The sequence below is a fragment of the Micromys minutus genome, assembly GCF_963924665.1.
Source record: "Micromys minutus genome assembly, chromosome: 1".
Taxonomy (NCBI): Eukaryota; Metazoa; Chordata; class Mammalia; order Rodentia; family Muridae; genus Micromys; species Micromys minutus.
This window is the reverse complement of record NC_137969.1, coordinates 51616202-51631121: the sequence shown is the minus strand read 5'-3', so window position 1 is coordinate 51631121 and position 14920 is coordinate 51616202. Positions and strand designations below refer to the sequence as shown.

The window sequence follows — 14920 nt, the reverse complement described above, 5'->3', positions numbered from 1 at the left end:
TAACTTGTTCTGAACAGGCCAGAGACCAAGTCACCATCTCTACAATGGAAATACCCATGACATTAAAACAAGAGGAGAAAACCAGTGGTTTAAATATGACTTGTAATTTTGCATTTCTTTCATAGCTGGTGAGGCAGATCCTCTTTGAATCTTGTACTGGCCACTCACACTGCTGCTTCTAGAATCTGCCTGATGAAAGATGTTTTCCCCTAGAGATAAGAGTGTCTACCTACAATGATGTGTTGATATCTATCGATAATTAATGTGAATCCTGACTCTTATAAGAGTTATGAATACTTTTCTTCTTATCTGTTGTTTGCTTTCAAACTTAATTTGTTATCTTTGGAGCCCATAGGTTTTTAAAGCCCCGGGTAGTGAGGTATCTGTTACTACTGTGATGTTTCAGTTGCTGTGTTTCGTTATCGCATAGAGTAGAGGGGCTCTCCTAACACAGCCTTCCCTAGAAAAGGTTTCCTTTGTGTAGTATCTGGAGCTGAAGGGTAGGCTGACTGCCTTTAAAATTCCCTACCAACATCCCTCTGCTCTCCTGGAGAGCCATCATGAAAAACAGATGAGCAGAAGATGAGAATAAAAAGATCTGGATAGATAATAAAGAGGGGGAGAAGAAATTGAAACTGAAACATTGAGCCTTGAAGGAAAAGTAACAAGTCTAAAATAAAAATGTAAACTTAAGGGGTTTAAAAGGATGAAAAGAGAGTCTTCAAAGGCAGACAGAAGAATAGAAACCCAGATGTTTTAAAAAGATCCAAAGTTAGTCACCAGTGTGGAATGCTCACCATGGCCAAGCACCCCCCTGCATCAGTTCTTGGCTTCTTACTGCATCTTAGCTGGGGCTGGAGCTGTGCTGACTACAGGCGAGGACGCAGAGAGCAGAGCAGACAGGTTAAGATGTTCAAAACTGTTCTTCAAGTAGAGTTCATATTCAAGATGAAGGAAGGCTCAGTGAGACACAGAGGACATTTAGTATATGAAGTAAGAAAAACAACTATAAAAAGTAAAAACTTTAAACCTAAACCTCACAAACTGAAAAGGAATGTTAAGGTTAAAGAAAATCAATCCAGGGAAGGCTGAGCGGATCTGGGACGAGGAAAGTGTGGATATGGTCAGTTCTACCTATCTAGAATCTTCCACCTCATTGGCCATAGTCATTTTCTACTCTAGTCTTGAACTTGTGGGTAGGGGTTCTGTTAGTAGCACCCACTTCTCTGGAAATTACCCAGACTCTCATAAATGCCCTTCTTGGGATGTCTGAGAGGGAGCTGATGCAACTGAAGAACATTCACCTTATTCAGAGTGAATGGAAGACCAGCCTTGGCTGGAACTTCCTGCCCTGGCCCATGAAAAGAAAAAGGAATGGCCTCATCAGACTCTGTCACCCACACAGGTACCAAGGTTGCCAGCCGAGGGGGTCACCTGGAACGAATATTTGTGGTGGAATTTCGCCCTGACTCAGACACACAATTTGTATCTGTTGGAGTCAAACATATGAAGTTCTGGACTCTAGCAGGAAGTGCTCTGCTATACAAGAAAGGGGTCATCGGGTCCATGGAAGCCGCCAAGATGCAGACGATGCTGTCCGTGGCTTTTGGTGCTGTGAGTTCCAGTAGATGCTTCCTCAAAGAGGGCCTTGAATCCTTCAGGCATGGGCATGGGATGGTGGGAGGGACTGGCTAAAAAGCCTAAAACCAACAAGAAAGCCACTTCCACAGTGTCTCCTAGTAGCTTTCAGTCATCAGTGTTCCCTAGCTCGATCTGTGCTTGTCAATGTGCTGGTGGATACGGGCGAATGTGGATACCAAAGGGCAACCATGCATGGTGTTTGCTCCACTGAGACAATCTGTCACTGAACCTGAAGCTTGTTAGTTAGGCTCAGTTGGCTGGCCAGTGACCCTCAGGGGTCTCTCCATCTCCAGTTCCCAGCACTGACGCTCAAGCACGTACGTAATACCAGGCTTTTCTTCTTTTTAATCTATTTATCTTATAAAATACTATTATAGCTCACAAAATTTGTTACATAATAATAGATGACGAATACACAATTTTTTTTCTTTTTCTTTTTTCTTTTCTAAGAAGGACTGAGGCTTCCACATTCTGGACTGCCTTCTTTTTGAGCTTCATAATGTTCTTGAATTCTTTCTTGGGTATCCAGAGCTTTCTGGGGCTAGTATCCAATTACCAGTGACTGCATATTATGTGTGTTCTTTTGTGACTGGGTTACTTCACTCAGGATGATAGTCTCTAGTTCATTCACTTGCCTAGGAATTTTGTAAAGTCGTCATTTCTAATAGCTGAGTAGTACTCCACTGTGTAAATTCAGTTCCTCTGTTGAAGGACATCTGGGTTCTTTCCAGCTTCTGGCTATTATAAATAAGGCTGCTGTGAACATGGTGGAGCATGTGTCCTTGTTAGATGTTAGAACATCTTTGGGGTATATGCCCAGAACTGGAATAGCTGGGTCCTCAGGTAGTATTATGTTCAATTTTCTGAGGAACCGCCAGACTGATTTCCAGAGTGGTTGTACCAGCTTACAACCTTACCAAAAGTGGAGGAGTGTTCCTCTTTCTCCACATTCTTGCCAGCATCTGCTGTCACCCGAGCTTTTGATCTTAGCCATTCTAACCAAACACCAGGCTTTTTAAAATTTAGGTTCTGGGGATTGAACTCAGGACCTCACATTGCAAAGGCAAGTTCCTTAATTAACCACATTTTACACTTTGTTTGAACAGTGTTGAGTCAATTAGTATTAGTTACTTTTCTCATCATTATGGCAGAATAGCTGAGGAAAGCAACTTTACCAAGGAAGTGCCCACTGTGACTGGCTGTTGTGTCAAACCAGAGCATCGAGACGGGAGAGACATTACGGCACAGCATGGGCATGTGGTGTCCACAGTCCGGAGGCAGAGAGATGAATTCTTGTGCTCAGCCCACTTTCTCCTTATTCAGTCTAACACCCCAAAACGGGATCTTGCCACCCACATCCAGGGTGCTCTTCCATTTACATTGTCCTTTCTAGAAACACAGACACATGGAGAAGTGGTTTTTATGATGATTTTTAATCCGTCCAAACTGACATTGAGCAACCATGGAGGTGACACCAGAGTAGACATCGCTTAGGCTGTGGATGCTAGGAATAATTTCCACCCTCAAGGAGTGGTCCTTTTCCTTCTTGCACCCCTCCCCCACATACCCCAGCCAGTAGAAACTTCTGGTGTATGTAAGGCAGCTCCTGGTGTTTCCTGGGCTGGTCTCCTCTCTGGTTGGGGTTGGCCCTTCCCCTGCAGTGGCCTGCGATTGTCTTATGTTGATGCTTCAGAGTTGCACACAATAGGGATGCAAAAATGTCCAAATCGATTAGCAAGTAAATTACATAGCCAGGTGACAGAATTCATATTCTATGGTTCTCTGCAAATCTGTTTGGCATAATTCAGATCAGACTGATAATGTTTGGTTGGTCCTCTCGGTAAAGGAGCCAGTCTGGCTGGAGAGATCATTCAGTGACTAAGAGCATTTACTGCTCTGGCAATCGACCTTAGTTCAATGACTCTGGTTCCATGGCATCCAATGCCTCTGGCCTCTACAGGTACCTATATTCATGTGCCTGGACACACATACACACACACACACACACACACACACACATCATAATTAAAAATAATGAAGATTAATCTCAAACCAAAAAAAGGAGCCAGTGTCTGAGAAAGAACCCTTCAGTATGTTTCTGGTTCCCAAGGTGTTCCTTTGTTTGCAGAACAACCTCACTTTTACCGGTGCCATCAACGGAGATGTCTATGTGTGGAAGGAGCACTTCCTCATTCGGCTGGTGGCCAAGGCTCACACAGGTCCTGTTTTTACAATGTACACCACCCTCCGAGATGGGCTTATTGTGACTGGCGGAAAAGAACGGCCGTAAGTAAAGGTCCCTCTTGGGGGCTTGTTTGCTACTATCTTGGGACAAAATGACAGCACCCTCTGCCAATTGTGGTGTCCCTATCTGTTCTGTATTAGATCAGTCTGCTGTCTCTGCAGGAGAGCCCAGGGTCTTTCCAAGAGGGCAGCAAAAAGGGCCACTAGCAGCTAAAACCTTAGGAGATAATTCTCAAAAAGCTGTTGTGACTTCACTCTTGTAAACACTACCCTTAGAGGCTCATGGGGGAAGGGAGGACAAAAAGGAGGGAACCTGTGGTGGGAAGGCAAGATTTGTGAAACACTCCATTAGTAGGCTAATAAAAACATACTGGCTTGGAGGGTTACACTTGCTTTCCTCCATGTGTATGCATTTGAAGGCAGTTTAGGAAATCTGCTGGACCTAGGCATGCCTCAGTGTCTGGTACAGAGGGGCTGGAGAGTCTTGAGACACTGGGTAAGTACCTGTTTATGCTCTTTTTAGGACTAAGGAAGGAGGAGCTGTAAAGTTGTGGGACCAGGAGATGAAGCGCTGCCGGGCCTTCCAGCTGGAGACAGGGCAGCTCGTGGAATGTGTGCGCTCAGTGTGTCGTGGAAAGGTGAGCATGGCTGGCTCTGGGGGAGCCACTCACTAGGGCTGGGCTGAGGAAGGAGATGGGGTCCCAGCAGGCTTTCTTTTTTCTAGTCACTTTGCTAATATGTGTTTTCTCAAGCCTCATGCCTCAAGGTGTAGATTAAACTATATCACTAGTCAGCCATAGCCAAGTGAGCAGACTCCTCCAGGAAGGCCAGCTGTGTCTCTTAACCTGTGTGTATCCAGCACGTAGGTCCATCGAGAGGGCTTCATGTTTCATAGATGTCTACCTGACAGGAAGTCATTTAGGAGATGTTAGCTACTGTCACTCCAGTCCCCGCTCTCATAAGCTAAACAATACCTGTAAGTAGCCATGGCCGCTGGATATGACCAAAAGGACTTAAGTCAGGTCAGTTAGAGGCCCACAGCTTATTGTGTGTGATTAGACTTTCTATACCTTTATTAGAAACAAGTATGAGGACAATCACCAGGATCGGTTATCGTTGCCAGAATGCAGTGAAGTTTGCAAGCTACACAGGGTACACAAGATTACTGTGTAAGACCAACTTACTCACTGGCCAAAGTCTTGGGAGGAATTAGGTCTAGAGAGAGCTTACAGTCCATGCCTGGGATGTTTGACAAGAGGTGGTGGAGGTCGCTACTCAAGCTCCTACCCAAGGCAACTGCTAGGAAAGGCAAAGCAAGAAGGGAAAGGGTTCTCGTCAGCAGACGTTCAGTCCTTAACAATTCCTGTTTCAACAGCAATGCAGCAGTTTCACTAGCAGTGAGTTTATTTTTAAACTGTGGCAAAAACACATGAAACGTAGCCTTTTGACCACTCTGTGTATAATCCACTGCCGTTAAACACGTGTGCACTCTTGTGCAGCCACATCCACTGTCACCTTCAAATGACATCAGTTCGCCCCTTCCCCTCCTGGTACCCACCTGTCCTTTGTGTCCTGTGAACTGGATCACTCTGGGGACTTCAGATGACTGGATTCATACAGCTCCTTTTCTAATAATATTTTATTGTAACAGGGAAAAATCTTAGTAGGAACCAAAGATGGTGAGATAATTGAAGTTGGGGAAAAAAGCGCTGCTTCAAACATCCTGATCGACGGACACATGGAGGGGGAGATCTGGGGCCTAGCCACACACCCCTCCAAGGACATGTTCATCTCGGCCAGCAATGACGGCACAGCAAGGATCTGGGACCTGGCTGACAAGGTAAGGAGCCTAGTGTCAGGCTCAGAGATGGAGGTAGGTTGGTTCGGCATTAAAGTAGAAAGACTACTAATAAAAGTCCCAAATACATGTCACCTGCACTTTCAGCAGCTCATCTGTCTAGACAGACTTGTATTGCAACGACTCATAGCCCAGTTTGGCCTTGAGCTCAGTTTGCAATTAAGGAAGTCATGGAACCTTCTGACTTCCTGCCTCTACTTTGTAAGCATGGCAAAGCAGGTGCTCAATGTACTGCAGTGTGTGCTGCAGTGTGGACTGTGTACTGCAGCGTGGACTGCAGCGTGGACTGCAGTGTGAACTGGAGCGTGGACTGCAGTGTGGACTGCAATGTGGACTGGAGCGTGGACTGCAGTGTGGACTGCCGTGTGGACTGGAGCATGGACTGCAGTGTGGACTGCAGCGTGTGTGTGCTGCAGTATGGACTGTGTACTGCAGTGTGTACTGGAGTGTGGACTGGAGCGTGGACTGCAGTGTGTGCTGCAGCGTGGACTGCAGTGTGTGCTGCAGTGTAGACTGCAGTGCTGAGGATCAAGCCAAGGGCTTCCTACACGTTAGGCAAGCATTCTGCTGAGCCCCAGATGTTGATGATTCTGGAATAATCCAACTCAGACTCACTGTCTTTTCATGAAAGGACTAGGGCAGAGGGAGAGGAATACAAATGTTTGAGAATGCCAGATGTTCCCATCAAATCTCAGGAAGGCTGGGAAAGCAACTTTAAGCTCATCTGGGGTAAAAATGTAAAATATCAAGAAAAAGGTCACGGAGCCTTTTCCACACAAAATAAATACCAAATTCTGTTTCAAAATGGCTAGGAAGTGTTTTGGTCACATTTTTCCTGTAACAGTCAAAGAACAGCCATGCAAACACATGTGCTATAGTTTAGTTCTAAAGCTATTAAGTTTACTGTAAACAGCTCTACTCACTGAAAACCCACTGTATAATGGATGCTTCCTGTATGCTACTGTTAACACCTACAGAAACCTTCCCAAGATGCTTATCAGTATCTCTCCTGTTCAGTGGTAATGGCAATAAGATCTGGCTAGTATGCCGACATTCACATTCTTTTCCTTTAGCAGGAGGCTGGCAAAGCCTAAGGCCTGGGTCTGGCCAGCCACCTGCTTCAATAGGTGAAGCCACATTCTTTACCTGCTATCCACAACTGGCATGACAGAGCTGGTAATTGTACAGTGCTCAATGTAAAGTTATGACGACATAACAGGCAATGTTTGCCGTACCCTGTCCTAAAAGGTGCTGTCCCCTAAGCAGCTCTAATCGTGATGCCCAGCGAGGTCTACTTTGAGATTGCATTGGTGTCTTTCAGTGGGAGCTGACGTAGTCTGATTTCCCTGTCCTGATGTCTTCCCCCAAAGATCAGCCCAAGTGGTGAGGGCTTACATGACTCTTTGTGTCTCCATGTAGAAACTGTTAAACAAGGTGAACCTGGGCCACGCAGCTAGGTGTGCAGCCTATAGCCCTGATGGGGAGATGGTAGCCATTGGCATGAAGAATGGAGAGTTCATCATCTTGCTGGTGAACAGCCTGAAAGTTTGGGGAAAAAAACGAGACCGGAAGTCTGCCATCCAAGATATCAGGTACATAGTGAGTAGTCTGAGCCAGAAGGGCAAGTGCTCCTTACCAGGGTCCTTCTGGTGAGTGGGGAGTCAGAGCTGGGGGAACTGAGCTGAAAGGGTTGCTTTCATAGCCAAGTCAAGGATACCTCCCATATGTCTTTTTAGATATGATGATAAAAGTACTGGTAATTACCAAAGACTACATAACACCATATTTTTCTGTGGGATTATATTCAGAAAAAATTGTTTAAGTTCATAGAACCTGGGGAGAAGCTAGGCACATGTAAGCTGGGAACTCATCTCATTGTCTTTGGGCTTGGGACAGAGCTAACCCATCTTCATGTGTCCAGATCTGCCTCCTCATGGACCTTGCTTTTCATTTTCCCTCCTAGAATCAGCCCAGACAACAGATTCTTAGCTGTGGGTTCTTCTGAACACACAGTTGACTTCTATGACCTTACTCAGGGCACAAGTCTGAACCGCATCGGCTACTGCAAAGACATCCCAAGTTTTGTCATTCAGATGGACTTTTCTGCAGACAGCAAATACATTCAGGTATGTTTCTGGTTAAGTTATCTCAGGGGCAACCAAGAAAAACCAGTGTCCCTGTAGTGAGTGCTTACTGTGTCCTGGACACCATACTAATTTGCCCATCACAGGCAACTTCCAAGTACTATTCCTTTCTCCTTGTTTTATAAATGTAGAGACAGAGGCTTGGATAATTAAGAAATTGTGTTCATGTGTGTGTGTGTGTGTGTGTGTGTGTGTGTGTGTGTTTACCCATCCTTTAGTAAGAAACAAAAGCAAAGCATGAATAAGTCACCTTTATCCCACTTTCACCAGCTCTTCATCAAAATTTCTAATTTCTGGCTGAGGAGCTGGTGCAGCAGTTAGCAGTGCCTGCTGCTAACCAAGTTTAACCTTTCCTCACGACCCACGTGACGGAAGGAGACCTGATTTCTACAATTTGTCTACTGACCTCCACACATGCACCAAAGCAGGCGTTTGCACGCACTGCACACACAGACAAATCAAACAATAATTTTTAGAAACTTCCTAATTTTCATCCTGGTATGGGTGTGGCTGCTACACCCAGAGTGGGCTGGAGGACATGGCTGAGCACAGCTGAGAGGCGACATCAAGGGGTCCTACCTTCGGACCTTCAGCATTCAGCATCTGCGAGCCCGGAGAGAGGAGTGTTTATACTCAGTTTTCAAATTTACCAAAGCACCAGGCTATGTGGGCTTTTGGGTAGATACAGTATGTTCATTTCTTCACGAAATATGGGTGTCGTGCTTGCGTGGGGAAAAGGCAAATTGTAGCATGTCAGGCAGCATCTGAAGAGTCACTCAACTTAGACCTGCCTTCCTTCTAAACAAGTGTTCCTTTGGCTGAGGAGGGAGTTAACAAAGGGGGCAAGATTTCTGTTCCAAGCCATCTGCATTGAAACCCTGAGGTGGGAAAGATTTAGGCTTTTTCCATGAACTCAAGAAATACCTTGGTGCTAAGGTAAGAGCATCAGCACCAGGGGGAGGGAAGGGGACCTAGGACGCAAGAAGCTGGCAAATATCTACGAACAGTGGTCCATTTCCTCTAGGGGACTCCTGGAGGAGCAGGTCCTGGGCACCTGACATCATCCCTCGGGGTGGGTGGAAATGGGTAGAAGGTACTCTGCCTATGACAGTGAGCATGGGCTGTGGGGGATGGGTAGAAGACACCCCACCCTATGACATTTAGCATGGGTTGGGAGGTGGGGAGATGGACTGCAACCGGTTTTGTAGCCAGGAGCTGAGTTTGGGTTGAAAGAAAAGCATAACTGGGGCAGTGTTTGGAAAGACAGCTAAGAGTCAGCAGGACTGAGGAAGCAGATGGACTCAGTTCCGTCTCTTGCAGGTGTCAACAGGAGCCTATAAGCGCCAAGTACATGAGGTTCCCCTGGGGAAGCAGGTAACTGAAGCCATGGTCATTGAGAAGATCACCTGGGCTTCCTGGACAAGGTAAAATGAAGAGAACTCTTCTTGAGAAGAGGCCCCAGCTCTGCCTCTGGATTTGTAATGCCCAGAATAGGAAGAGATGAAACTGTCTTTTCTCGGGGGAGGAAGCAAAGCTGCTCGACACTGGCTTTGGGGAGACTTTATGCGATCGGCGCTTTCTGTTTAATCATTCACACCAACCCCAAGCCACGTTCAGCAAGTCAAATGTTGGCAAGCCCAGCAACAATGCTTCTAGTAACCTGAGAGAGCAGGAACAGGAGCTCCATCCTTACCAACATACATATTCAGTAGAACTATAGGGAAGAAAAAAGTCAGTCTTCTTTCTGGAGTGCAGGGGAGTTGAAAAAGGGCAATGCCAGGTGGCAAAAATGCAGAGCAGGGTGTGGCTCCTTCATAACAGGAGCCACATTACCGAATCGATTGTCATCTACTTACTCTAGGAGGGGACAGCCCCTAGGAGACCATGTCCCATCTTCCTAACACCTTTTCCTCTTGGAACAGTGTACTTGGAGATGAAGTCATTGGAATCTGGCCACGAAATGCAGACAAGGCTGATGTCAACTGTGCGTGTGTGACCCATGATGGCTTGAACATCGTCACAGGGGATGACTTTGGGCTGGTGAAGCTCTTTGATTTTCCATGCACAGAAAAATTCGTGAGTCTTCCTAAGTAACCCCTAAGCTGTCTCCAGGCCATGCTCCCATATAGTCATATAGATGACCATCAGTTATCATGGGTCCAGCCTGTGGGGCTTTGGCTAGCCTCTTAATGTTACTCTGGAGGAAGAATCCTGGAAACTAGACAGAAGGTGGATGGACAAATGGCCACAAAGTTGGGGAGGGAACCAGGTAGGGACACCAGCAAACGTGTGGCTGACAGATGTGCCCGGAAGTGTAGTACTGCTTACTGTTGAGACTTGAGCTAGGGTATGGGGAGAGAAGTCTGCAGCCTTAAGAGGAAGGGAAGCTGCAGGGCCACAGCGGGCATCCTTCTCTTCAAGGTTTGCCCAGACCGAGGTGTGGGGGTTTCTGGGAGTGGGACAGTTGGTAGATTTTATATAACCCAACAAGTTCCTGGAACCAACAGCTACTGCCTTTGTTTTTTCTCACAGGCCAAGCATAAACGTTACTTTGGCCACTCTGCTCATGTGACAAACATCCGTTTCTCTTATGATGACAAGTATGTGGTCAGCACCGGAGGAGACGACTGCAGGTTGTACTGGATTGATTTGGTTGGCTCCTCGGGCTGGTCCTGCCTAGTTCGGGTGTCCTCTGGGACACAGTAAGGGGTCTGATATGGAATAAAAAGGAAATTCCACTAGTTTTTAGGGAGAAAAAAAACCCCATAACTTCCTACTATATTCTATTGTTGGGGTTCTCAACAAATTATGACAGGCCTGCGTCTCTACTAGTACTAGCCTGGGATTGGCTAAACTGGGGTCATATGAAAGCTATTCTGAATATTGCTGGGGGTGGGGGGCAAACCAGTAAGAGATCTGGAATGGTTGACTTGAGTAGAGGCAATCGCTGAGAATCAGGCTAAATCAGCCTTCATGTGTCCTTAAGAATCACCACTCTGTTAGTGTCTTCAGATGCTTCATTATAGCCTAGCTTAATGATGCTAATAATATCCTATTAAGTTTAAAGATGCTAATAACACAGCCTTTAGTGACACTAAGAAACAAGAGAGACAAATGAGTTTCCATGAGAAACAGGAAATGATGAGCTTTAGGGTCTGTCCATAGCCCAAGTCCAACTAGTTATTTGGACAAGGAGCCAAGGCAGCCTTTGACCTTGTGGTGAAATACACAGGTTATTTGGCATGAAGCATGGCTGAGGCCATTGTTTTAGAAGGAAGGAACCCTCCCAACCTGACCCACAGGTCTGCAGCCTCTTTCTGAGGTCAGAGAGGGTTTCCTAGCACATGGAGGAGACAGGACCAGGTTATTCTATAGCTCAATTTCAAGATATTTAAAGGTTTTATCACATTACCAAATACTGGTTTGGTTCAATAAAAACTTGGGGTTAGCTGAGAAAGAAATACAGGGCTAGCAAGTCTGATGACCTGAGTTCAAGCCATGTGATCAAATCCAAATGGTGAAGAGAACCCACCCCTGAAAGTGAGCTTGCACATGTGGGTGTACAGGCGCTAAATGACTTTTAAATCATTAAAAACAAACTTTGATATTCTTTAGTCGTCTAAGTCAAGTTGAAGGAGTGGCACCTATAAAGAACACAGTGCACTGTGATGGCCTGCCTGTTGAACACCTCTAGCTCACTGTGCTAGCTATGGTGGGAACCACTGCTTGGGGTAGGATTGACCTCAGTTCCTTTGGAATCATGAGCATCCATTCAAAACAGTACCAGCCAAACAGGTCAAGGTAGGAAGAGACCTAATTGAGCTGGCCACCCCAGTGCAGAACCTACAAGGGGACTCTTGTTTACAAACAAGACTTAAAAGTAACTTCACGAGGACATGGTGTGTGTATACCATGTAAAGAGGGCTTCATTCAAACACACTGTAAAAGGACAGATAGCATGAGGTTGGGCTGCTAAAAGTCCCCAGTGACTTCATTCGGCACATATGCTCAAAGCAGCAAAAGGAGTCAAAGGAAACACACATCAAAGAACTCTAAAAGAGAACAGTAAGCCAGACATGGTGGCTCACACCTATAATCCTCAGACTAGAGTAAAACGGTAGGTTATAATGGGTTTACTTTTAAATCTGGAGCACTTAGCTAGGCTGTTTGGACACTTGGCTGCACTATAGTATCTGACTGCACAAAAATGTTGGTTTGCCTTTTAGTGTATTTGTGTGGCGATGTCTATGAACACCAGAACCCCATGCACTAAGGCTGCTTCTCCCAAGCTACTTGCAGGCAGTGCAGGGGCACCTCCTCAATGACAACTCTGTGGGAACAAGCTGCGAACATTAGTGATGTTGTAGGACACACAATCTGCACTTTGGAATATGGTGATGCTGAGAAGGAAGGTAAATGCCTACAATATTAAGACTGTTTGCTTCTGTTCTGGAGACTAAAACCTAACCTTACTATGACACTAACGACAAAGTCGGGATGATGTAGCCCACTGATAAAATTTACATCCTCAGTTACCCTAACCAATATGTAGCTTTTAATTTGCATTAAGACTTTTACAAAGATGTTTTGCTATTCTGTTTCTATGTATTTCAAGAATGTGCATTGGACACAATGTAAGTTGGAAGCACTTAAGTACAAAAATACCGTTTGCCACATTTAGCTTTTCAAAACCAAATGAGCCATGTATAAACAAGTTTAAAAATGTTAATTTTTTAAACGTTTCGTTTCAAGTTTTATATCCATTAAGTGCCTTCAAAGTTCCCAGTTGTGTGGGCTCCTGTCTCACCTCTCACATGGTCTCGGTCTCCTTCCTTCACATGGTGCTAAAACTTCAAAACTGAGGAGGGCTATGGGATTAGTGGATTCTGTCACTATGTCCTGCCCTGGGAAAGGCGAGCAGCAAAGACAGTTCAATTCCACAGGAAATAGCATGGATTTTATGTTAGTGTCAGATCCTCAACATAACCTGTCATCCCCACAAATAAAACAGCTTCTACAACACATAAAGAGGGGAAAGCTCCGATGTGTTCAAATGAGCTAATCTGTCATGCTAAAAGGCTGGTTTATACCCCCCACCCCCTTGGGTAGGGCTGGCTTGACTCCATTTATTTCAGATGATTAATGCAGGGTAAATTCAGATTTTTTAAAAACCTCTTAAACATATTCCCTACTATATTATTTGAATTTCTCCAGTCAGTTGTAGGACAGAATATGTCTTGAAGACTATTAGCCAAAAGACCCTCACTCAGTTCTGCTGCACAGAGGGTACTCACTGGAAGAGGCTGGTGGGAGTTGGAGTCCCGAGTACACGCACCACTGAGTCCTTCCATTTGTGCACAAAAATTCTGGACCCCAAGTTCCTAGCTATCTGCAGTTGCCAATTTAGAGAAAGGGTGAAATGAGCACTTTCAGTTAGAGAATAGATCAAGTGCTTCAGCATTCTAAAAGGATTAGATTACTCATTAAGCTACTTTACATGCCAACGTATTAATGCCTTACATCGACCCACTAGCAGGTTGCTGGTTTCTCAGTGGAGTCCCATGCAGCCCCGATTCTGTTTTCTGTATCTGGTGATGCTGAGTGGTAACTGTGTCTGCCTATCTTGTACTCCTGACTTTTCATTCAGATAGATCTTGCATCAAGTAACCATGTGGATGAACAACTAATTGATGATATATGTACGTATATATTTGAAGAGCAATAGTGTCTGTTATAAAGACTTTGAAAGTCTTATTTGTAAAATTTATATGGTGTAATTTTATGTATATTCATAAATCTTGCACTGTATTCTGTTAAAATATTGGTGCATGAGTTTATTTTCAAAGTATAAAACAATCTAAAACCTTTTGTTATGGGTCAAATAAATCTCACTATGTAAACATATTCTTTGTTCTTAAGCTGTTTCATGAACTAAAACCCTTCTAAAAGCATACCATGCGTACACTCTCTAAACAGCCTGCCACGGTTTTGCTGTGCATTCATGAAACCAAACACTAAACACAAATGTAAGTCTATAAGCTTTATTGATACTTTGCTTTTACAGTTCACAATGCATTCCACAGATAATTCAGTACGGCTTAAACCACAGTGGTTTAAGTCTTCATTTTATGATTTCTTGCATAACAATGTTTGATAACTGCAAACATTTGGAAGCATTAAATTCAGTCCATAGAATCAGAGTCTGTGACAAAATTAACTATACATACAGTTAGGTCTTTGAAATGACGTTTATGTTGGAGTTTTATTATTTTCTTGAAAACAAGTGGTAGTGCTCCTACAAATACATTCTCTTCCTAGTTTATGTGCTTGGGACTACACTGTATAACCAATGACTCAGAGGTCAAGCACTGTGGGCAGCTGCAAGGTTAAAGATCTAAGCTTTGTGAAACACTATATATAGATTATGTCTATATTTACTTATATTGGCAATATAACAGTAAATTCACAATACACCTAGAACATACCATAAAGACAGATTTTCCACTCTGCTTTAGTAGTATGCTCTCTCATCTAAACATTTTATCTCAGAAAAATCTGCATCAATTTTACACTGACCAAACACAGTACACTGTGAAAAGGGTTTTTCCCACTCCCAGATTTACTTTCTTTGCAGCTTTCCAAATACAGCTAGACTACCCTGCAACAGAATATAATACACAGTTCTCCCAGCATCCTCTGTTCACCAGGTGCCTCATCCAGGGAAACAAGTATGACTACAATGAGACCCATACACAGCAGCTTACAATACTTAAGATAATAAACACAGGAAGTCAGACAGGTACTTTTTCCTCAAACAGTGCACTGCTAAAAATAAAGAGCTGAAACCGCATGGCCACCAAGGGCTTACCCTGACCCGCCCACCCCCCTTTAAAGATGAACTTCTACTGTTTGGGGCCTTTTCATTCCGCTTTGCGCTTCAATCCAGGGATTTTTGCTTGGATTCTACAAATTAAAAGAAAAATGTTAATTTTTTGGTTTGTTTTGTTTCCTATTTCTTTAAAAAACACTATGC

The 14920-nt window shown here is 44.5% G+C and overlaps 2 protein-coding genes across 4 annotated transcripts in view; one reads left to right on the top strand and one right to left on the bottom strand.

Annotated features, from left to right (window-relative positions):
* The window catches only part of EML6 (EMAP like 6), a gene marked incomplete at its 5' end in the record, with an annotated part of 256971 nt that extends 244736 nt beyond the window's left edge, over window positions 1–12235 (top strand). Inside the window, 10 exons of the mRNA XM_080936006.1 lie at window positions 1406–1614; window positions 3770–3927; window positions 4409–4523; window positions 5537–5725; window positions 7163–7335; window positions 7707–7869; window positions 9208–9311; window positions 9810–9963; window positions 10420–10520; window positions 12114–12235. Coding sequence (XP_080792132.1) covers window positions 1406–1614; window positions 3770–3927; window positions 4409–4523; window positions 5537–5725; window positions 7163–7335; window positions 7707–7869; window positions 9208–9311; window positions 9810–9963; window positions 10420–10520; window positions 12114–12138 — 1391 coding nt within the window. The 3' untranslated portion in view covers window positions 12139–12235. The remainder of the gene's footprint in view (window positions 1–1405; window positions 1615–3769; window positions 3928–4408; window positions 4524–5536; window positions 5726–7162; window positions 7336–7706; window positions 7870–9207; window positions 9312–9809; window positions 9964–10419; window positions 10521–12113) is intronic.
* Window positions 12236–13914: 1679 nt separating this feature from the next.
* Window positions 13915–14920, bottom strand: part of RTN4 (reticulon 4) — a 51130-nt gene continuing 50124 nt past the window's right edge. For all 3 annotated transcript variants that reach the window (XM_080931009.1, XM_080931007.1, XM_080931008.1), the window contains one exon: window positions 13915–14850. In XM_080931009.1, the coding sequence (XP_080787135.1) occupies window positions 14808–14850 (43 nt within the window). In that variant the 3' untranslated portion in view covers window positions 13915–14807. The remainder of the gene's footprint in view (window positions 14851–14920) is intronic.